This window comes from Calliphora vicina, chromosome 5 (assembly GCF_958450345.1).
Source record: "Calliphora vicina chromosome 5, idCalVici1.1, whole genome shotgun sequence".
NCBI classification, from domain to species: Eukaryota; Metazoa; Arthropoda; class Insecta; order Diptera; family Calliphoridae; genus Calliphora; species Calliphora vicina.
In genome coordinates, this window is record NC_088784.1 from 22,964,415 (window position 1) to 22,989,708 (window position 25,294).

General features: G+C 26.7%; 1 protein-coding gene across 2 annotated transcripts in view; it reads right to left on the bottom strand.

Moving 5' to 3' along the window:
* Nucleotides 1–25,294, bottom strand: part of sona (sol narae) — a 157,763-nt gene that overhangs the window by 41,121 nt on the left and 91,348 nt on the right. For both annotated transcript variants that reach the window (XM_065513546.1, XM_065513545.1), the window contains exons 4-6: nucleotides 9,469–9,598; nucleotides 3,076–3,335; nucleotides 1,993–2,097 (exon numbers count right to left, since the gene is read on the bottom strand). In XM_065513546.1, the coding sequence (XP_065369618.1) occupies nucleotides 1,993–2,097; nucleotides 3,076–3,335; nucleotides 9,469–9,598 (495 nt within the window). The remainder of the gene's footprint in view (nucleotides 1–1,992; nucleotides 2,098–3,075; nucleotides 3,336–9,468; nucleotides 9,599–25,294) is intronic.

Sequence of the window (25,294 nt, forward strand, 5' to 3'; positions counted from 1 at the left end):
TTAAAGAATATTGTAGAAAGTACACCACAGATGGCGTATGTATTAGAAAGCTCTAGACAGTTAAAGAGCAATCTAGAATGCAGATGGCAGTGTTATAAATAGTGGCAGAGGTTGCAGTCCTTAGTGAGTTTATCAGAGACGCTTTTCGAATAAACATCAACTGAGTGCCTTAAAGTGTGCTGTATTTCAAGTGAATTCGTGTACATTATAAAGTGTGTCTGTATTTCTGAGAATTTATAAACGTGTTTAAAAAAAAACATTGAGTGACTATTTAATTCTGTTGTTGTACATTTTAAATAAAGAGTAGTTACAATTTTCAAACTACTAAACGGCTTTTATTTGCAATCAAAAGTATCCGGTTTATTTAAAGGAAATAAACCAAACGTTTTGAAAAGGTTAAAACGTAACAATATTGTTATCCCTGATAAAATAACAAACATTTCAAGGATTTATTATATGTAATATATAAATGTTGGCAACGCGAACCTGTGCAGTTTCTGTAATGGTAAAAATATGGCAACATCTTAACAATTAACTGGGTTTCTTTGTTTGTTTACCTCGTTTCTTCTTTAACTTCATCATTTTAATGTCGCCATATTGTAAACAGAGAGAGATGGAGAGTGTGTGACAGTTACAAAGGCGCAATTGAAATCCTGTGTTTTTTGTTGTTGTATTGTTTATTTTTCTTTTACATTTTCTATTATTTAAATTTCGCAGTATTGAAAAGAGAGAGAGAGAGAGAGTTAAAAAGGAGCAATGGTATGATAATTGCAATTCAGTGTATGTTGTTGTATTGTTTATTTTACATTTTCTATAATTTAAATTTCGCCTTACTGAAGAAGAAAGACAGAGTGAGACATACAAAGGCACAATTTTGTGCTGGATTGTAATAAAGGCAAAACATTTATTTCCATTAAGAGAGACAGGGAGAGTCATACAAAGGTAATGGTATGACCATTTTAATAGAGTAAATTTTGTTTTTGGATTGCAAAAAAAGGCAAAATATTAGCACCAACTATCAATTGTGAAAAACACTTTACAATACCACACATTTTCTTATCAGGCATCTGTATTAAATGCACCCCAAAGAAATTTGCCACCGTAAATTAATTTATTATGTTAATTTACCTCTTTGTAACACATTCAGAAACTATTCTGAACGTAATCAATCTCAAACTATAAAAAGTCTATAGAAAAACATATTAAGAATTTTAAATGCCAAGAAAAGCTACAATTATAATCAAGACTTAATGGTTTTATTAACACTTAAAGCTAAAATTAGAGCAAAAAAATAAAAAAAAAACTAAAACAAGTTTTAAAACTTAAAACCATTTTTTTAAAGTGACCATAAAAATAATGATAAACTAAATCAGATTTTAAACAACAAAGAAATATATAAAAATTAAAAGAAATAAATTTTTCTATAATTAAGGAAATTAAGTTTAAATTTATAGTTTACCTAATGACCTATAGATACAATATAATGAAAATTAAATTTCAACTTTTGCTAACTGTTTGCAAAATTATATATTTCAGCTTATGTCAGTTGTATGATTTCATTGATTTTCCTAAAAAAACCTTCAATATTTTATATATTAAAGTATTTTTTTTACTCGTATTTACAAGTTTTATGACTTTCATGCTTTACTGATTCTCATATTTTTGTTTGATGACCAAGTAATAATGGAATAAAATTGTTTTTTTTTATAAATTTAAGAACATTAGCTAAATGATTTAACATGAGAATTTTCTGCTTTATGGAAGTTAGTCATGGATAATATAACAAAAAAAAACAAAGGAAATGTTTAATAATAAGACAAGTTTACTAAAATAAACATTTAATATGAAAAATTAACCAACAATTTCAGGGTTGCATAAATAATATTAGCTTACGGTAAATAAACAAAAAGATTTCTTAAGAAAGTTGGCAACGTTAAGATGGTTGTGGCAATGTTTAATTATAAATATTTGTAAAATGATTTAATTACTTACTCTTGATATAATAATGCCGGCAATACTGATGCGTATTCTAGGACCTTTGAGCAAGCGATATCTTAAATCAACACCATTCCAAAATGAGATGAAATAACGTTTCACCTAAAATTTAAACAGAAAAATTATAATCAAACTTTAACAATCTAGAATTTTAAGTAATTTCTACTAAGACAAAAAGCGGCAAAATAAGAAAAAATTATATAAAATAAACACGTCTTTAAGTTTAATAAAAATTAAACAAAATAAAACATTAATAAAAGCTCGAACGAATACTTTAAAAGTTATCCGTTTATATTAAACTAAAATAATGAAATTTTTATACCCTTCACTTTCGTGAGAAGGGTATATATAAGTTTGTCATTCCGTTTGTAATTTCTACATTTTTCATTTCCGACCCTATAAACTATATATATTCTGGATCCTTAAAGATAGCGGAGTCGATTAAGACATGCCCGTCTGTCTGTCTGTTGAAATCAATTTTCTGAAGACCCCTGATATCTTCGGGATTCAAATCTTCAATAATTCTAATCTTCAAAAAATTTTGTTTTAAAATTTAAAAAAAAAAAAAATTTTAAATTAAAAAAAAAAATCCAAATCTTTAATAATTCTAATCTTCAAAAAAATTTGTTTTAAAATTTAAAAAAAAGTTTTGAAATTTAAAAAAAAATTTTGAAATTTAAAAACAAAAAATTTTAAATTTATAAAATTTTGAAAAAACTATTCGAAAAATTTTTTTTCCCAAAAATGAAAAAACTCCAAAAAAAATAAATTTTGTTCACCTAAAAAAATTTAAAATTTTTATTTTTAAGTATAATTTGGTGAAGGGTATATAAGATTCGGCACAGCCGAATATAGCTCTCTTACTTGTTTAAATTGTATTTTTCTAGCTAAATAAATCAAGTGCGGTTATTTGTGGCATATGAATCTTATAAATTCAAGCTCACACCTTTTTTCTTTTCTTATTCACAATAGAACTTTTAGGAAGGAGTGTCTTGTCTGTTATTCTGCCATCAACAATCATGTCATGCCTTAGTTTGATTTGTAGTTTAATTTTTAACAATTGTTTTTGAAATAAATTACCTGCAAATTATCACCACCATGCAAACGATAACCATCATAGTCGACAATTACCAAAATTTCAGGATATATAATGTAGGGTGCTTGTCTTTTGGCCCGCTTGTGTGAGGCAAACTCATTGTCGCTGTTACCATCCTCGGCTTCCAGTTGTTCTTCTTCTAATTCTATGTCCTCGAGGGTGGTTCGATGAGCAGATCTTTTGTGGCGATTTTGTAGCTTTTCCAGTTTTTCACTGGTGGCCATATCATCGGGTTCCATGAAGGCTGTGGAAGGAAAGATAAGGAAAGAGTTGAAATATTTACTTAAGTAATGAAATATTTTAGGGTCAAATAAACACTGGAATTGGGGCGTTAAATATTCCCAAAGTGATAAATAAGATCTGTTTCCTATTGACTTATATTAGACAACTTCGCCTAGTTGCTCATCCATCCATAAATCCATTAGAAAAGTTTAGCTTTAAAACAAGGTTTCAGATTATTTTTCTATTACCTAGCAATAGATAACCTCCTTAATTTAAAACCAAGCATACCGATCGTCAACATTAGTAGCCCCCTGTCTTGACTTGCCATCAATTTGTTCACTCAACGGACATAACATTGACAAGGGGGTGTCCAAACAGGACAAAACCAAGAAAACATATTGTATACTTTAGTAACCCCCTGTCTTGACTAGCCATCAAATTATTAAATCAGCCAACAATTTTGTGGGCGCACATCAATTTGTCCTATTTGGACACCCCCTTGTCAATGTTATGTTCCTGTACACACGGTAAAAATTCATGTGTAGACAAGAAATTGTCCGCTGTGTAAACAAATTGATGGTTTGTCAAGACGTGGGTTAAGAAATTCTCTTTAATAAATGATAAAAGCTCAAGTACATAGTTGGCATCATCAAATCAATTCTTTCAATTGGCAACACCTTAACCAAGTTGCCAATATATTTAAAACATCATACTGTTACGAAAATGTACTTGAATTCAAATGTAATGATTTTAACGGCTGATTTAAAAGTAGCCCAATGCTTTCAAATAACAGTGCTGTAATAGTAAACTGTAACATATCTGTGGGCATTATTAACATTGAATAAAAGCTTTCAGTTGACCATTGATCGTAAGTTGGCAACGCTGTTTGCTGCGACCGTATATTCGAATTCGAATATTCAGTTAAAGAACATTGTACACCACAGATGGCGTATGTATTAGAAACCTCTAGACAGTTAAAGATAAATCTAGAGTGCAGATGGCAGTGTTATAAATAGTGGCAGAGGTTGCAGTCGTTAGTGAGTTTATCAGAGACGCTTTTCGAATAAACATCAACTGAGTGCTGTGTGTTTTCAAGTGAATTCGTGTACATTATAAAGTGTGTCTGTATTTCTGCGAATTTATAAACGTGTTTAAAAAAACATTGAGTGACTATTTAATTCTGTTGTTGTACATTTTAAATAAATAAAGAGTTGTTACAATTTTCAAACTACTAAACGGCTTTTATTTGCAATCAAAAGTATCCGGTTTATTTAAAGAAATAAACCAACGTTTTGAAAAGGTTAAAACGTAACAATATTTAAAACATCATACAATACTTTCAATTGGCAACACAAAATAGACTCTTTAATGTCAAGTAACTTTTTTTTTTAATTCGGCGGGTTGCTATTTCTTATTACCTGATTAGAATCATACATATAGTTCTAAGTTTTTTTTAAAGAAAATTAGCTTTAAGGGAAAACATATGTAAACTGAATTTCTGAAGTCTCAATAAATCTAAAAAAATTCAATTGTCAACACCTTTGCCCAAGTTACCAATATATTTCAAACATTATATAAATGGTAACATTACTACTAGTTGGCAACACCTAATAAATACTTTTAGTTGGCTACACCTCGCCAAAGTTGCCATATACATATATTAATACCTAAATTTCAACTTTAGAATTGGCAAGTCATTTCCTTAGTCCAAAAACAATTAATTATACATCCAATCATTTTATTTACATAAGTAAACTTTATTTATTTGTGTATTTTGCACACAATCCATTAAAATATAAAAATAGTTTTTAATTTCTCTGTCGCTCTCAACAAAACTGACACATTTCTATAAAAATTTTATTGTTCCTTAAACATATTCCTAAATTTTTAAATTTATGCTAATAGAATTTTGTAAATGAAACTTACAATTCTAATGAATGAAGTCAATTTCTCCACATTTTAATTTATGCTAATTTCCATTTTTAATATTCAGCAAAAATTAGGTATTAATTCATCAGTGTTAACAAAAATAGGACAATGAAAAGCAATATTTAGTAACGTTTTTTTTTTGTGTAACTTGTATTATTTATGACCCATTTTTAAAAAAATCTTTAGATTATCTGTATTGTTTCCAGGCCAAATGTTGACGCATGTTGTCATGTAAATTTCGTTTGTTTTATTGTAAATTTATAAAAAGCTTTAATGAAATGTTAACGCGTGTTAAAGTGCCTCTAAATGTAAATTTTTTTATTAAAACTATATGTTAAAGAGTTTGATTTATGATGTTTTTTTTGAACAAGTGTGAATTTTAACATAATAGGAAAACTTCTTTTGAATTCAGGTTCGGGTAACGGCAACAATTTCTGTAATTTCATCTGTTCAATTTACAATAAATTAGCAGATTCCTTCATATTTATATTGTCTTAAAATACAGAAACTTTTTCAATATTGCGTGTTGAAAGTATTTCAAGAGTTTAAAGTTTCTAAAGGCTTGACCAATTCTTTCCATTAAAACCTTGACAATATTTTAATGTTATAAAAGCCAATTAACTCTATGCCAAGTTTAAACAATGTATAATAAAATTAAGCCAAAAAATACATAAATTAAAGCCTATGGGGCCCATTTAAATCATCTAAAACATTTATAATTCTCAGCACATTTAATGGGAACTTTTTTTCGCACATTTAAGTTAAATTTTAACAAAGTTAGAATTTTAATGAAATAAATCATTTAAATGAGTATTAAATTATAAGTTTTTTTTGTTTTATTAAAAAAAAAACATAAAAATCTAAGAATTAGGAGGGGCTGTCATAAACTTAATCAAAACAATTTAAAAGGTGAAATCAGCGTCCGGTGGCCCCAATTAAAAGGGAACTTGGCCAAGATTTATTTTAAATAAAATGTAAATAATTTGTAATAAATATGTAAATTTCTTTAAATTCTATATTATTAACTATTTACCACTATTTTTTAAATTTGTTTTTTAAAATTTTATGAGTTTCTTGCTCCCTAATTAAAAAAAACTGCAAATGATGAAAAAAAGAAGGTTTCAACAATATTTGTTTAAATATCTGTTTAAATAAATCTTTTGTTAATAACATTTTATGGTTATTTTTCGGTTATAGTGCCATCAATCTGTAAACAATCCTTAGATTTACGTGACTAATCTGAGACAAACATTAAGTATTTCCTGTCTAGATTATTAAACAAAATCGTAAAAAAACAGTCTTAAGCACAACAAAACAATGTTAATATTTTTTAAATAAATTTTTTAACTAAAATAAAATTTTATTGTAGTAAAGAAGAAAACCTTCAAACTTAAGAGTCAATCAACTGTTAAAATTGTAAAATATTTTTCCCCAAAATATCTGTGGCTTGGGAAGGCTTGTCTTTTTTACAAAAACTCAATATTTTATTTACTTTATGTTTTAAAATTTTGTTTAATTGTGCCTTTAATGGAAATATACAGTTTTAATGAGGTGCTACTGAAGTTTTTAATGTAATCAATAAATTAATTATTTTTAAATTAAATGCTTAAGAAATATTTTAAGAATTCATTAAATATTTTCGTTTTGGAATCAGGCAAAGGAAGACGCCTTAAATTTATTAAGCCACAGGAGACAGTCTGCGTGTTTTTTGTTGTTTTTAGTTGATATTTTTGGGCTGTAAAATCGATAGATTTTTTAAAGCTTAAACTTTAAAATTAATTGTTATATTGACGCCTGACGTTGGTCGCCAGAATTTTGACCGCAAACTAAATTGGAGGCTGCCAAAATTTTAACTGAAAACTTTTAAATAAATTTTGGTATTTCCGTTCGATTTGGATATTAAATAAGGTTTTAATTAATAAAACTATTAAAAAAAAGACACGACTGAGGGTTAATCATACGCACCCTTGCAATAACTCTAGATCAGTGGTCGGCTCTAATAGCTTCCAGGGACGGAAAACAATTGAATATTCAGATTTGTATACATCCGTGAGCGATACTCAATTGTAGGTTTTTTTGAAAGTACAATTTTAGCTTCAATCGTACGACTTTTTAAACTACAATTGTAGGTCTTTTTTAAGTCCAATTCTAGCTTCAATCGTAGGTCTTTTTAAACTCCAATTTAAGGTCTTTTCAAAGTCCAATTTTAGCTTCAATCATGCGTCTTTTTAAAGTCCTATTTTAGTTTTAATCGTAGGTATTTTTAAAGTCAAATTTTAGCTTCAAGCGTAGACCTTTTTAAACTCCAATTTTAGCTTCAATCGTACGACTTTTTAAACTTCAATCGTTGGACGTTTTAAAGTCCAATCGTAGGTATTTTTAAACTTCAATTTTAGCTTCAATTGTAGGTCTTTTTAAACTCCAATTTTAGCTTCAATCGTAGGTCTTTTTAAAGTCCAATTTTAGCTTCAATCGTAGGTCTTTTTAAAGTCCAATTTTAGCTTTAATCGTAGGTCTTTTTATACTCCAATTTTAGCTTCAATCGTACGACTTTTTAAACTTCAATTTTAGAGTCAATCGTTGGACTTTTTAAAGTCCAATCGTAGGACTTTTTAAACTCCAATTTTAGCTTAAATTTTAGGTCTTTTTATACTCCAATTTTAGCTTCAATCGTAGGTCTTTTTAAAGTCCAATTTTAGCTTCAATCGTATGACTTTTTAAACATAAATTTTTAGCGTCAATCGTTGGACTTTTTAAAGTCCAATCTTAGGTCTTTTTCAAGTCCAATTTTAGCATCAATCGTAGGTCTTTTTCAAGTTCAATTTTAGCATCAATCGTAGGTCCTTTTTAAGTCCAATTTTAACATCAATCATAGATCTTTTTTAAGTCCAATTTTGGCTTCAATCGTACGACTTTTTAAACTTCAATTTTAGCGTCAATGGTTGGACTTTTTAAAGTCCCATCGTAGGTATTTTTTAAGTCAAATTTTAGTTTCAATCGTAAGTCGTTTTAAAGTCCAATTTAAACATCAATCGTAGATCTTTTTTAAGTCCAATTTTAGCTTCAATCGTACGACTTTTTAAACTTCAATTTTAGCGTCAATGGTTAGACTTTTTAAAGTCCCATCGTAGGTCTTTTTTAAGTCCAATTTTAGTTTCAATCGTAAGTCGTTTTAAAATCCAATTTTTGCTTCATTCGTACGACTTTTTAAAGTCCAATTTTAGCTTCAATCGTACGACTTTTTAAACTTCAATTTTAGCGTCAATCGTTGGACTTTTTAAAGTCCAATCGAAGGTCTTTTTAAAGTTCAATTATTTTTTAATTTAGGCCTCAATCGTGGGAATTTTGAAGGTCCAATTCTAGCTTAAATCGTAGATCTTTTTAAATCTTTTCAATCAATTTTAGTTTCAATCGTAAGTCGTTTTAAAATCCAATTTTTGCTTCATTCGTACGACTTTTTAAAGTCCAATTTTAGCTTCAATTGTAGGTATTTTTAAAGTTCAATTTTAGATTCAATCGTAGGACTTTTTAAACTCCAATTTTAGCTTCAATCGAAGGACTTTTTAAAATCCAATTATTGTTTAATTTTTGCCTCAATCGAAGGTATTTTTAAACTCCAGGGCAATGCAAGTGTTTGTAGTTGCTACGAAAGTCGACTTTTTTAAATTTTTGAAAAGTCTATTGAACGAATTTTTTGAACTTTCAAAGACTTTTTGAATTTGTTTAACCATTTGTCTTTTTAACTTTAAAAATTTAAATAAATCGGAGATTTTTATGGTTTTTTATATTGAACGATTTTTAAAAATCGATAGAACGATTTTTTTAAGTCGACTTTTTTTACTTTTTAAAAATTTTTATCTTCAATCGTGGGTATTTTGAAAGGCCAATTTTAGTCTCAATCGTTTGATCGACATTTTTCAACTTTCAAAGACTTTTTGAATTTGTTAAATCGGAGTTTTTTATGGTTTTTTATATTTGCCGATTTTTAAAAGTCGATAGAACGATTTTTTTTAAGTCGACTTTTGTTACTTTTTAAAATTTTCTTGCCTCAATCATGGGTATTTTGAAAGTCCAATTTTAATCTCAATCGTAGGTATTTTTAAAGTTCAAATTTAGCTTCAATCGTAGATCTTTTTCGGAACGTGTTTGTGCCTACCACTGATTTAGTGTTTCTTAATTTTCCAACACTTACGAATTATTTGCTATAAGTTCATAATACAACTTACCAAAATCACTTAAATGTTCCGAGGTATCCACTTCCCGTTTAAATATCACATGATGTGATGACTCCTTTTGATGGGGTGTCAAGTCGTGAGGTAAAGGTTTTATAACCATATCATGACCAATGCTGCCTTCCTACAAATAAAAACAAGAAAGAAAAACATAAATTAATTAAAATATATAAATAAATTACTTTAACAATTTAGCAAAACAAAAAAAAAAGAATTAAGTTATTATTTAAAGCAAATATAAATGACATTTATAGACATGTCACAAAAAACAGCAGGGGTTTAAGAAAAAAACATAGCAAATTAATGGCATGTTTAAACTATAACTCCAGTTTAAATGTCTGCATATAACTTTAATCATGAAACTAAAACTGTTTACTTGTCCTCTAGTTTGTTTGTTTGTTTTTTCATAAACTCAGCAAAAGGTTATTAAATGTTGTTATTTTGGGTGGCTTGGCAAAAAATTTATTAATTAATAAAAATTCATACCTGTCATATATCATAATATATAATATGATTTTGAAAAGTTTTTTTCAGGGAATTGTTTTATATAAGATGTTGCATTTGTTGTAGGAGTTTTCTTTATGTTATGAATTAAACATGATTAGGTAATATATAAATAACCATGTTGCAGATTTCAACAGGAAGTTTGTATTGTTTTAAGTTTATTTTTGATTCCAAAAAACGGAAGATTAATTATTTATTTATGTTAAATTAGAAAACAATAATTTATTAAAGTTTTTTTTGTCAAAAACCTAACTCTCTCAATAACAAAATATATGTTAGTCAATGTATATGTTAGCCTATGTCTATAGCTGATATATTTGTGTCATGATAAATGTCAAAATGGTTGTCAAGATAAAACATTATTAGGAACTGACATGTGATTGGTTCTTAATCATTTTAAAGTCTAATTTTAGCTCTAATCTTTTGTCTTTTAAAGGTCCAATTATTGTTGACTTTTAGCTTTAATCGTTGGTCTTTTTAAAGTCCAATTTTAACTTCTATCGTAGTTTTTTTAAAGTCTAATTTTAGCTTCAATCTTAGGTCTATTTAAAGTCCAATTAGAGTTTCAGTCGTAGGTCTTTCTAAAGTCCAATTTAATCTTCAATCGTAGGTCCTTTTAAAGTCCAATTATTTTTCAATATTAGCTTCAATCGTAGGTATTTTTACACTCAAATTTTAGCTTTATTCGTTGGTATTTTTATAGTCCAATTTTAGCTTCAATCGTACGACTTTTTAAAGTCCAATTTCTGCTTCAATCATATGTCTTTTTAAAGTCTAATTTTAGCTCCAATCGTAGGTCTTTTTAAAGTTCAATTTTAGCTTCAATCGTAGGTCCTTTTGAAAGTCCAATTTTATCTTCAATCGTAGGTTATTTTAAAGTCAAGTTTTAGCTTCAATCTTGGGACAATTTTTAACTTCATTCGTTGGTATTTTTAAAGGCCAGATTTAGCTTCAATCGTAGGTCTTTTTAAATTCCAATTTTAGCTTCACTCGTTGGTCTTTGTAAAGTCATCTATGGCTTCCATCGTATGTCTTTTTAAAGTTATATTTTAGCTTCAATCGTTGGTCTTCTTAAAGTCAAATTTTAACTTCAATAGTTGTTTTTTCAAAGTCCAATTATTGTTAAATTTTAGCTTCAATCGTAGGTCTTTTTTATGTCTAAGTCCCCTGCTATTGTTTGTAGTTGCTACAAAAGTAGACTTTTTTAAAATTTTGAAAAGTCTATGGAACGACTTTTTTCAACTTTCATAGATTTTTTGAATTTGTTTAACTATTCGTCATTTTAACTTTAAAAATTTAAATAAATCGATGATTTTTATGATTTTTTTATATTGATCGATTTTGAAAAGTCGATAGAACGATTTTTTTTAAGTCGACTTTTTTACTTTTTAAAATTTTGTTTACAACAGATCACTGCAAGAGTTTGTAGTTGATACGAATGTATTTTGTTATTTTCATTTTTGAAAAGTGGGCTTTGCCAACTTTCGACTCTTTCAAATTTTTAAAAAGTCTTTTGAACGACTTAAGTCTACATTTTGATTGTTTTAAGCCTTCGTCTATGACAATTCGTAGCTTAAATCGAAATAAATCGTATATTTTGGATACAGTAAACTCTTCGGTCTTAAATTTTGAAATTGAAATTTAAGAACTGGAAAAATTGTTCGACTTTTTTTGCGATAAAATAATCAATTGTTTGAATTCTTACTCTATGAAAATTTTGAAAAGTCGAACGACTTTTTTTAATGTCGACTTTTTTACTTTTTAACCCTTTGTCTATGATAGGTCACTGCAAGGGTTTTTAGTTGATACAAACGTTTTTTTTTACTTTATGAAAAGTCCAACTTACGACTTTTTTAAATTTTCAAAAAGTCTTTGGTCTTTAATTTTGAAATCGAAATTTAAGAACTAGAAGAATTGTTCGACATTTTTTGTGATAAAAATAATCAATTGATCGAATTCTTACATTTTGTCTATGACATTTTTAAAAAGTCAATTGAACGACTTTTTTACTTTTTAACCTTTTGTCTATGATAGGTAACTGCAAGGGTTTGTAATTGATACAAACTTTTTTTAGAATAACTTTTTTTTTTACTTTTTGAAAAGTCCTACTTACGACTTTTTTAAATTTTCAAAAAGTCTATTTGATTTTATTTAGCCTTTGTCTATGACAGATCACTGCTGGGGTTTATGATTGATATTTTTTCAATATTTAAAAAGTTTTTTTTAAACGTTTATCTTTTTAACATTAAAAATGTAAATAGATCGGGTCTTATGACCACTTTTGGATACATTCTACTCTTCTGTGTTAAATTTAAAGCTATATGATATTAAAAAACTTATTTGCTGTTGATATATTTTTACATGTTTTTTAAACCATTTTTTTTAAAGAAAATTTTCTTGTTTTCTTTTTATTTTTAAAAAGTCGACGTTTCGACTTTTTTTAATTTTATTAAAAGCTTCACTGACATTTTTAAAAAGGACAACTTTTTAACTATAATCGATTTTTATTAAATATTTTGCCTTTTGAATCTTAAAAAATTAAATAAATCAGAATTTTTGACCACTTTTGGACACATTATTAATAAACTAGTCTTCTATTGAAACGCTTTTGATAAATCTTTTAAAGAAAAGTTTCCGGCGATTTATTTATAGAACAGTTTTCAAAAGAAAACATTTCAGCTAGATTCCTTTTAATTTTTTAAAGAACATTTTCTCGTTTTCCCTTTATTTTTGAAAAGTCGATGTTTCGACTTTTTTAATTTTATGAAGAGCTTCACTAAAGTTTTTAAAAAGGACGACTTTTTAACTATAATCGACTTTTATTAAATATTTTGCCTTTTGAATCTTAAAAAAATCTGAATTTTTGACGACTTTTGAACAGATTATTAATAAAGTAGTCTTCTATTGAAACGCTTTTGACAAATCTTTTAAAGAATAGTTTCTGGCGATTTATTTATAGAACAGTTTTCAAAAGAAAACATTTCAGCTAGATTCCTTTTCATTTTTCAAATTTTAAAATTCGCCTGTCCCATTTTATAAAAAGTCGTTTACGTGACATTTTTTAAAAAAAAGTCGATTACACGATATTTTTAAAAAAGTCGATTACACGACATTTTTTAAAAAAGTCGATTACACGACGTTTTTTAAAAAAGTCGATTACTCGACATTTAAAAAAAATCGACATTTCCTTAATTGATCGCAACATTTTTAAATTATCGAACGAATTTTTTTGACTTTTAATATAAATAAATTGCAAGTTTTGGACACCTTAAGCATTTCGGTGATAAATTTTGACCTTAAGACCTTAATGAAAATCTAATTTTCTATTGTGACGTTTTTAGACGATTTTTTAAAGAAAATTATTCACGAGTTTTTTTTTACAGATTGTTCGACTTTATTACTTAAAAGTCGACTCTTTGACCTTTTTTATAAAAAGTCGATTACACGACATTTTTAAAAAAGTCGATATTTCCTTAATTGATCGCAACATTTTTAAATTTTTTAATTGTCGAACGAATTTTTTTTGACTTTAATCTACTTTTATTTAAGTTTATGACTTTTTAACTTAAAAAATATAAATAAATTGCAAGTTTTGGACTCATTAAGCCCTTCAATGCGATTTATTTATAGAACAGTTTTCCAAAGAAAACATTTCAGCTAGATTCCTTTTCATTTTTAAAATTCGCTTGTTCCATTTTATAAAGAGTCGTTTACGTGACATTTTTTAAAAAAGTCGATTACACGACATTTTTTATAAAAGTCGATATTTCCTTAATTGATCGCAACATTTTTCAATTTTTAAATTGTCGAACGAATTTTTTGCCTCTAATCGACTTTTATTTAATTTTATGACTTTTAAATTTTGACCTTAAGAATAAAAAACTAATTTTCTATTGTGACGTTTTTAGACGATTTATTAAAGAAAATTATTCTACGAGTTTTTTTTTATTGTTCGACTTTTTTACTTAAAACTCACATATTTCTAGAAACGTCAGCCAAAAAGCAGTAAATACTTTTAAGACTTTAAAACCTTAAGTTTATTGTATTTATTTTAAAGGTCTTCATTTAGTTGCTACATTTTCTGGATGTAAAATGGATGAACAATGAAAATTTAATGGTCCACATTCACCAAGTTGTTATAACAATTTTTTTCCAAACAATCTCCTTCAACACCATGTAAGCCAAAAATTTATGATTTTAAATTTGTGCACCTTTGAAAAAAATAAATGGGAAAAAACTCTCCTAACTCTAAAACCTCAGCATGCTATCAAAAATGCGGAAAATATTGCTTAATTTATGTTTAGTGGCTGCCGCCATTGCTCCTATTTTCGTTTGTTTGTAACAACTTCTTTTTTACACTTTTTGACAATTTGGCTGTTACCATTTTGAGCTTGTTATTTGTCAACAGAGGTTTTTTTTCCAAAAAAAATTAAAATTAAAAAAAAACTCTGTGGGGTGTTATAAATATAATAAAAATATAAACAAGTATTAAACAAAAAAAGTTTTTTCTTTCATTTTATTTAATTTATAAACTAAAATGAAATGAAAGAGCTATACAAAACAAACACATTTTAGAGTGTTTCTGGTTAAACTAAACAAACAATATTGCAAAAACCAACTAACAATATTTTTGAAATGTTAATTAATTACCCAAGATTGTTTTAAGCTGATTATTATTTTATTTTGTGATTTAATTAAATCAAATAAAATTCCTTAGTTTAAACATTTTCAACTTACACGCAGATTTGTGGCAGATTATCAGATAAGTTTTGTGTCCTTAGTTTTAGTTTTGATTTAATTGCAATTGCTGATATTAAGTAAAACAGAAATTATAAAAAATAAATAAAATCTAGTTTGTCTAAGAAAAAACTAAATTTTAAAAGATAACATAGTTTTTATGGACACTTAACATACAGAAATAAATTTGGGGTGTTAATTTTGCAATATTTTGTTTTCAAAGGTTTTATGCTGATTTTTAAAGTTAAGTTTTATGCAGTTACCTCCAATAACAATAAAAACATAACTTAAAGTTAGCATTTGCAATGAATTTAATTAAAACGTACTGAAAATTACAAAAGTAGTGACTTTTCCATCTCTGGTTTAAAATACATGTACTCAAGGCGAATTCATACAAATTCGCCTTGCATGTACTCTTATGTATTTGTTTGTAATAGTGTGTTATTTTCTTCTCTGGCTCCATTTTAATTTGCTCAATTGGTGTTTTGTTGTTGTTGTTATTTTAATTTTCCCTAATGCTCGCCATTGTTAAAGGATTGTTTACGTTGTTTTATTTTGTTTACCTTTTGTTAATCCCCGTTATCACTCTCTTTGAATGCAAGTATTTAGGAAGAAGAAGAGTTTGTGTAACATGAATGTGTATCAGAGTGTGTATGATATGGTGTTGCCATACTAGAATTCTTAAACTCTTTATTTAAATTGCAAATGTGCTATACAAAACCAAGCATTTAAACCTGCTGAGATTTATTAATCATAAATGTAAGCATACTAATTATTTCTAATCACATTTACAATTTTAATTTCATTTATATTAAACACATGTTTTGATATCACATGTTTCGCCACATTTAAAGCTCAACACACAGTTTGTTTTCAAAATGTTTAATCATTTGTAATGGAAAAATGGTCAGCTAATATAGCAATGAACATGAACATTTGCTTCTTCTTTTTTTGTTGTTTGTATAACATTGTAACATTTAATTTTGTAACATCGAAAAAGGTCTTTTGAACCATGAGTTTTTGTTTTACCTTCTTCTATTTTAATATCAAACAAAGAATTGTAAATTGATTTTGTTAACATGTTCAATAACTTGTAGCAATGTTTATTACAATTTCAATTGCACTTAAAACTATTAAATTTGTTGTTGTTGTTGTAGTAAACAAAAACAACAATTCAACATTAAATTCAGGGTCAATTAATTAATAATGGTGGTGGATTTCAAGTTAGCTGTGGTGGTATTTGATGTCAGTTGTCTTGCAATTTGCATAAAAAAAACTTTATTTATTTCAAATGCTTGTTAATTTATGATTCAATTTTATTATAAAAATCAAAACAAACCTGAGCTTAAACAATTTGTTAAAATAAAAATGCTGTTTTTACAAGAAGTGGGGTTTTTGGTTTTTGTAAAATGTAAAACTATTAAAAGATTAGGAAAATGGTGTATAAAACGATTTTAAATATAGATTTCTGTATTTCTAAGATCTATTTACATAAAAAAATTTGATAATAAACATGAATATTCTGTCTTTTTTATTAAAGCAGTGTAAATGGGGGACCATTTGCCAAGAGAGCTAATCAATTGTAATAGAAGATCACATGATCACATAGAAGGTCACCTGAGGGTTTCAGCTTTGTTATTTATTAAAAAAAAATTGAAGTATGATCATTTGCAATTGGGGCACTTGAACCTCCTTTTTCAATATCTTAAATTAAGAAAGCTATTCAATTAGAATAAAAGATCATATGATCAGTTAGTGATCATGGCATCAAGATGATGATCGTCACTTAGGGTTGTTAATTCTGTTACACTGTCAAGCTTCTGTCTTGAAATTTGACACCATGGTAATCTTTATTGTAATAGAAGATCACATGATCAGTTAGTGATCATGGCATTTAGCTGATGATCGACACCTAATGTTGTCAATTTTGTCACACTGTCAAGCTTCTTGCTTGAAAGATGACACCATAGTAATCTTTATTGTAATAGAAGATAACATGATCGGTTAGAGATAATGGCATCAAGCTGATGATCGACACCTAGGGTTGTCAATTTTGTCACACTGTCAAGCTTCTGGCTTAAAATATGGCACCATAGTAATCTTTGTTATAATAGAAGATCACATGATCAGTTAGAGATCATGGCATCAAGCTGATGATTGCTTGTTGAAGTAAGATCATGGGGCACTTTCGGTCCCTTTTTTCTATATCTTAAATTAAGAAAGCTAATCAATTAATAGAAGATCTCATGATCAGTTAGTGATCATGGCATAAAACTGATGAAACATATGATCAGTTAGTGATCATGTCATCAAGCTGATGATCGACACCTAGGGTTGTCAATTTTGTCATACTGTCAAGCTTCTTGCTTGAAAGATGACGCCGTAGTAATCTTTATTGTAAAAGAAGATCACATGATCAGTTAGTGATCATGGCATCAAGCTAATGATTGCCTCCTGAAGTGGTCAGTTTTGTCACACTGTCAAGCTTCTGGCTTAAAATGTGGCACCATAGTAGTCTTTATTATAATAGAAGATCACATGATCAGTTAGAGATCATGGCATCAAGCTGATGATTTCTACTTGAAGTAAGATCATTTACCATTGGGGCACTTTCGGCCTCTTTTTTATATATCTTAAATTAAGAAAGCTAATCAATTGTAATAAAAGATCATATGATCTGTTGGTGATCATGGCATCAAACTGATGATTGCCACCTAGGGTTGTAAATTTTGAGACTCTGTCAAGCTTCTGGTTTGAAATATGACACCATAGTAATCATTACTTAATTCATAATATAAAACGATCACTCTTTTAATATTCAAAGTTTTGTGCTGATCATTTTCAGAGTTTGAACATTTTACAAAGAAAGTTATTTGATGTTTTTAATGATTTTTATAAATCATATTTCATATAAATTTTAAATTTATCCATTTTTTTTCTTAAAATTATTAATCGTTTTATAAAGCCAACATTATCATTTATAATTTTTGACAAATCACTTAAATTTAGCAAATGGCTAAATATTAAATGAACATTAATTTGTTACGTTTTTGTTCAAACCATTTTTAAACAAATATACCGGTGAACAAACATAACAACTAATATATTTAATTTGTTAAGGTTTTCAATCAAGATTAAATTGAAATTTTCATTAAAAAAAACTAAAAACTAAAGTGTAACAAAAAATTAGCCTTACAAGAACTATAAACATACAGGCGGACACAACGACAGACAGACGGACGGACGGACAAACTGACAGACACTATAGCACCGCAAGTGGTTATCAATTTGGTCAAGGTTAAATATTAGTTTTTTAAATAAAAATTAAAAGAAAAAAAAAAACTAAATTGTTGTTAACACATTGTTAAACATATAAGAACACTAACACTTCTAAGCAATATTCTTAAGAACATAAAAGGCAATATTATAGTAGAAACTTTAAAACAAAATACAAATAGTTATAAAAATAATAAATTAAATCAACAAGAACTGGTTGATTTTGAATATAAATATATAAATAAATAATTTAAGAATCATATTACCAGCACTTGTTTTATAGCTATTTTGCGGTAAACACCCCTACTTATGGTCTTGGTAGCTAATTGGTAAACAATTGACTGGCAAAAATTTACTTAACAATAAGAAAATAATGACAGAATATGGAAAGGAAAGAAGAGAAGCTGACATGTAAGAATTCTCTTAACAATAAGAATAAAATGACAGAATATGGAAATCTATATTTAAAATCAAAATTCCATCATATTGTAACACAATTTTGAAAACTTAATGTCAAGGACAACTATTTTTTTTTACAGAAGTTTTGCATTAATTTATTTGTTATAAGAAAATGAAAGAGATACACAAATATTACATCAAGAGAAAGGAAGTTTAGACAAAATTTTTATTATTTAAACATATTACAACTAAAACATGAGTTATGTTGGCTTTGAGGGCCGCTTTGGTTCGTAATTTATGGCGCAATGGCCCCACAAGAAAAAATCGAACGGTTGACATCATCTCCACGTGAGATGAACGTGTTCTTAAATCGCATGTAGCTCCATCCGGGTAAAACCACATATCGTTGGTGTCCATATCATCCAATTCAGGGCAAAAGAAGTTGGTAATCATCGACCTATAGCGCTCTCCGTTGGCGGTGATGGCCTGGCCAAAGTCGCACAGTGGCGCCATTTGAGTTTTTTCGTTGCAAAAATCATAACTTTTGAACCAAATGAAAAAAAATTAAAAGGCATATAATATATAATTGAATCGAACTAAAGTTGTGTTGTCAGTTTCCAAATTGGTATTACAGATGACAACTGACAGCTATTATTTTCTTTTGGCATCCGGCAATGCAACTGAAGTTCAATTATATTCGAAATTTCAATGTATTTCAAATATTTTCCAAATATTTCCATCAATACAAATATGTTGTCAATTTTAAGAAACGATCTCATTTGATTACATTATTAAGCATTTTTAGTACTCTATAGTGTTTCTGGAGTTGATCAGAACATTAGCTTAAACGACCTTGATAAGAACATTACTTATGTGTAATATATTTTTAACTAATTGAGAATTATATAGAGACTTTTTAAAGTAAAGCTTTAATTTTTTTCATAAGCTTTTAAGTGCTATGAAAATTTAATATAAATAATTATGTTGAGCTGCAGTCATTACTTAACTATCTCTTAGTAATGCAGAGAGTATGTAGTAGTCACAACAATGAGCATATATTATAGTGTGCTCTAACAAGTCTCTATAACTAATAATGCGTTCTTAACCATACATTGCCAAGCATTTGAAATGAAATTAACATTGACCATAACAGTGGTAATTGAATTGATATTAAACTAAATAAATTCAAATAGATTTGAAATGAAAAAAAAGACTTTAAGCGTTAAATTGCCTTAAAAAAAACAGCAGCTAAAACTTCAAAAATTAAGAACAATTTAAAACGCACTTGATTTTGAAAATATTAAGAATTAAATTGTATTAATATAGAAGAAAAAAAAAGACAGATTTATATAAATGACCTTTAGAATATTTTGATGGTTTTAAAAAATAAATGCGTGTGTTTTTAGTTAGTTTTTTTTATTATTTTTTCTTTAAAACAGCAATTAGTTATGGAGTTTTATATCATTTAATTACTTTTGAAAGGTGTTTGAGATTAAAAAGGTATAGAATATGAAAGACATTGAAAGATAGATTTAAAGTAGATAGAGATTTGTGTAATGAACAAGTTCAATGTAATAAAATAATATGGAAATTTTAATATTAAAGATTTGTTTTCAATTTAGATGGTTGCTGTGAATTCAAATAAGTATTCTATGATTATTGTGTGGAATATTGTCAAATATATTACTTAGTTACGTTTTAGTTTTGGTTTGTCAAGTTTTCTGTCAAAGTCATTTTGCTGTTAAGCAGTGCAAAGAAGTTGAAATCCTTGCTCTGAATCTTTGAAAAGGTGGGATATTTAAAGGCAGGTTTTAGTTTAAATTCATTTGATTAAAGATTTTTAAAAACTTAAGAAAATATTTAAAACAAAATCGATCAAGTGAAATAAGTGATCGTGATTAAGTGTGTAGACATAGACACTAAATAACAACTAATGATCATTAATTAACATGACAATTAACTTCTGTAATAGATGTTTTAAAAACTTTATTTAATTTAAAGAAAAACTCATTTTATTCCTTAATAACTTTTGGCATTTTCTTGAATTTTATCACATTTTGCAACTAAATATTGTATTTCTTTCACAACAAACACCTGAAACCAATTACTTTAACTATTAAAACATACAAAACTTTAACAAATTTGTCTGCAAATGATAATGGCTGCTAAACAAAATAAATTGTCTTTATATTCTTAGACAAGATTTTATATGAATTTAAATTCTCTGCAAAGATTTTATGTGAATATAAAACATTAATTTTTATCTATTTTAATATTTATGAGCATCTTTAGACTGGCATCATTTGGGGGTTTATTCTAAATGTCACTTGTTTTTCTTGTAAATTCATTTTCATATTCATATAAGAAAAGAACACAGAATTTAACTTAAACAGCAAATTAATCAAGATGAAACATTAAATAAATTAAAGAAAAAAATACTGGTTTTAAAATGTAAATTTTAAAAACAAACTACATGTAGTAAAAATAGTTGAAAACTTAAAAATGGCACGTAATTTTTATATTAATATTGGGAAATATATGCTTTATTAAAGGCTTTCTTTATTTTTATTTAAAAAAAATGCCGCCAAAATTCCCAGAAATTGAAATTTTGAAACTTCCTTCTCTACAATGTTAGTTCATTCAACTACAGTTTTTTCATTAACTCTAAATTTTGCATAACTTTAAAGCTTAATATAAGCATCTATGCAAACACAAAAATGTGGTTATTTTAAGGTGTTAAATTTTTTTTTTAAATAAAAAACTATTAACACCTACATTATTTGTTTACATTAAATATGAATATTTTTGCTAAAAAATTTGTTATACAAAATTTACAAAAACGATCGTCAATAAAAAAAATGTATAAAAAACATTAAAGATCGTTAAAAAATTATGATCTCTAGAATATTTCTCAAACAATATTCAACAAAACAAACTTAAGACAAGTTTTAATAGCGATCTTCAGCAAAATATGATTTAGTAACAATTTTCCAAAACGATCGTGAGCAAAAAATGTTCTATAAAAAATTTTCTAAAATTATCGTTAGCAAAATATCACCGAAAGACAATTTTTTATAATGATCGTGAGCAAAAAAATGTTCTATAGAAAATTTTACATGACGATCATTATAAAAATATGGTCTTGAGATTGTTAGCAAAAGATGATCAGAAGGACGTAACTAACGTTAACAAAAATTTGTTATACAAAATTTACAAAAACGATCATTAATAAAAATAAATTTATAAAAATCGTTAAAGATCGTTGAAAAATTATGATCTCTAGAATATTTCTCAAACAATATTCAACAAAACAAACTTAAGACAAGTTTTAATAGCGATCTTCAGCAAAATATGATCTAGAGAAAATTTTCCAAAACGATCGTTAACAAAAAATGTTCTATAAAAAATTTTCCAAAATGATAGTTAGCAAAATATCACCTAAAGACAATTTTTTATAATGATCATGAGCAAAAAAATGTCTATAGAAAATTTTCCATGACGATCGTTAGTAAATTTTTATGTAAACATTTTTTTTTTCATAACGATCATAGGCAAAAAAATGTTCTATAACAAATTTTCCATGAAAAAAAATATGACCTAAAGAAAATTTTTCATAACGATCGTGAGTAAAAAATTTGCTAAAGAAAATTTTCCAAAATGATCTTTAGCAAATTTCTATCTAACAAAACGAGTTTCATATAAAAGTTTTCCAAAACGATCATTAGCAAAATCTGATCAATAGAAAATTTTCAAAAATCATCATTAAAAAAACGAGACATGAAGAAAAGTTTCCTCAACGATCATTATAAAAATATGGTTTTGAGATTGTTAGCAAAAGATGATCTGAAGGACATAACTAATGTTAACAAAAATTTGTTATACAAAATTTACAAAAACGATCATTAATAAAAATAAATTTATAAAAATCGTTAAAGATCGTTGAAAAATTATGATCTCTAGAATATTTCTCAAACAATATTCAACAAAACAAACTTAAGACAAGTTTTAATAGCGATCTTCAGGAAAATATGATCTAGAGAAAATTTTCCAAAACGATCGTTAACAAAAAATATTCTATACAAAATTTTCTAAAATGATTGTTAGCAAAATATCATCTAAAGAAAATTTTTTATAATGATCGTAAGAAAAAAATTTCTATAGAAAATTTCCAATGACGATCGTTAGTAAATTTTCATGTAAACATTTTTTTTCATAACGTTCATGAGCAAAAAATGTTCTATAAAAAATTTTCCATGACAAAAATATGATCTAAATAAAATTTTTTATAACGATCGTGAGTAAAAAAATTGGTATAGAAAATTTTCCAAAAATGATCTTTAGCAAATTTCTATCTAACAAATCGAGTTTCATATAAAAGTTTTCCAAAACGATCATTAGCAAAATCTGATAAATAGAAAATTTTCAAAAATCATCATTAAAAAAACGAGATCTGAAGAAAATTTTCCTCAACGATCATTTAAAAGATTAGTAAAAGATGATCTGAAGAAATTTTTCCAAAACTAATTTCAACAAAATGGGATCTACAACAAGTTTCTTATCGATCGTTAACAAAATTTTCCGTAACAATTTTCAGTATGATCAAGAGAAAATTTTTCAAAACGATCACTAGCAAAATATTATCTAGAGGAAATTTTCCAAAACGAGGTTGATCTGAAGAACATTTTCTTAAACGATCGTTATCAAATTTACAAAACGATCGTTAGCAAAATAATGATTTATAGAAAATTTTCATAAACGATCCTTAGCAAAATATGATCTTGAATATGTTTCATAACGATCGTTAATAAAAAATGTTCTATAAACAATATTACAAATTGATGGTTAGCAAAATAATTTTTATAGAAAGATTTACATAACGATCGTTAGAAAAAAATTGTATATAAAATATTTTTTACAGAAATATATCCATAACGATCGTTATCAAATTTACAAAACGATCGTTAGAAAAATAGGTTTTCCAAAAAAAAAAAAAATTGCCCTTAATAATCGTTAGCAAATGATGATTTATAAAAAATTTTTATAAACGATCCTTGGCAAAATATGATCTAGAAAATTTTACATAACGATCATTAATAAAAAATGTTCTATAAACAATTTTTCAAAGCAAAAAACAAATTTTTGTTAGCAAAATATTTTCCATAGAAAGATTTCCACTGAAAAATATTGTAATAAATCTTTTCCAAAACGATCGTTATCAAATTTACAAAACGATCGTTAGCAAAATAGGTTTTCCAAAAAAAAAATTGTCCTTAATAATCGTTAGCAAATAATGATTTATAGAAAACTTTCATAAACGATCCTTAGCAAAATATGATCTAGAAAATTTCCATAACGATCATTAATAAAAAATGTTCTATAAACAATTTTTCAAAGCGATGGTTAGCAAAATATTTTCAACAGAAAGATTTACATAACGATTCTTAGCAAAATTTTTCTATAGAAATTTGTCGTTAACGATCATTAGCAAAACATTTTCTATAGAAAATTTTCCATAACGATCGTTCACAAAAATATTCTACTAAAACTTTTCTAAAACGATTTATAGAAAATTTTCATAAACGATCTTTAGCAAAATATCTAGAGGACAATTTTCCATAACGATCGTTTGTAAAAGATGATCTGTAAAAAAATGTTCAAGGCGATGGTTTTCAAGAGAAAGATCGTTAGCAAAAAAGTTCTATAGAACACTTCCACTAACGATCATTAGCAAAACATTTTCTATAGAAAATTTTCCATAACGATCGTTCACAAAAATGTTTTATAGAAACATTCAAAAAGGATCGTTTGCAAAACAAATTTGTAAGGAACTAATGATCGTTAATTTTCTATAGAGAAATGTCTTTTATGTGTTTTAGATTTTTTAACTTGAAGTCTCTAAACAATGATTTGTTTCTTGTTGTTATTTCAAATAGTTTTTTATGAAATTAATATGTATTGTCAAGCTGTTAGATTTTAATTCTTTTTTTTCAAATAAAGCAATACATAAATACATGTTTATTAAAGAGACAGACAGACAGCCGATACTTGACAAACGTTACGTGATTTTGCTCTATAAATTAGAATAAAAATTAAAACAAGTATGTCTACGTTAGACTAAAGAAAAAATTCTATAGACAAAAAAAACTGGCATAAAGAAATAATTAAACAAGTTGTAAATATTTTAAGAAAATAATTAAAAACAAATTTTAAACAAAATGCTTAAATACATTTGGAAACATTTTGAAAATAATTTATGGGTTAAGTTAATTTGAAATGAATTGTGAAATAACTAGACAGTTTTATAAGAAAATATGTCTATATTAATATATTTAAAATAGCTTTTATTTGGACACAAACCTGTTAACCTAATTTTCTACTTATAAGCCTTAAAAAATTGAAAGATTTTGCAATATTTTAATTAAATTTCTTCTCCTTATCTTATATGTCTACTAGATTTGTCAACGTGCCATAAAATTTAACACTCCTACTTATTTCCATTAAATAGGTTAATAATGACAACATAATATTTATGAAAAACTCATATTTTTTTTTTAATAATTTTCACAAATTTTTCATTTCTTAATAGACTGACTGCAAGAAAACCAAATAACCAAAGACGTCTACAATAAACTTGTAGTTTTTAACATAAAGTGAAATGTTGAAAAAAATATTAAGTTTTTTATCATTTGGCAATTAAACTATTAGTTTTTATATCTTTCGATCTGCCACACTTGCAGCCAGGCTAAGAAACCATCAAATTGTGTATTATAAATACACACTTTCTTAAAAAGACTGGTAGCCGGCTGAAAAATAATCAACGCCTATTTTTAAATTTATCTAAAAACAAACATTTTCCTCTCTCTCTAAATATAACCCAAGTAAAGCAAACTAAATATCAAATTTC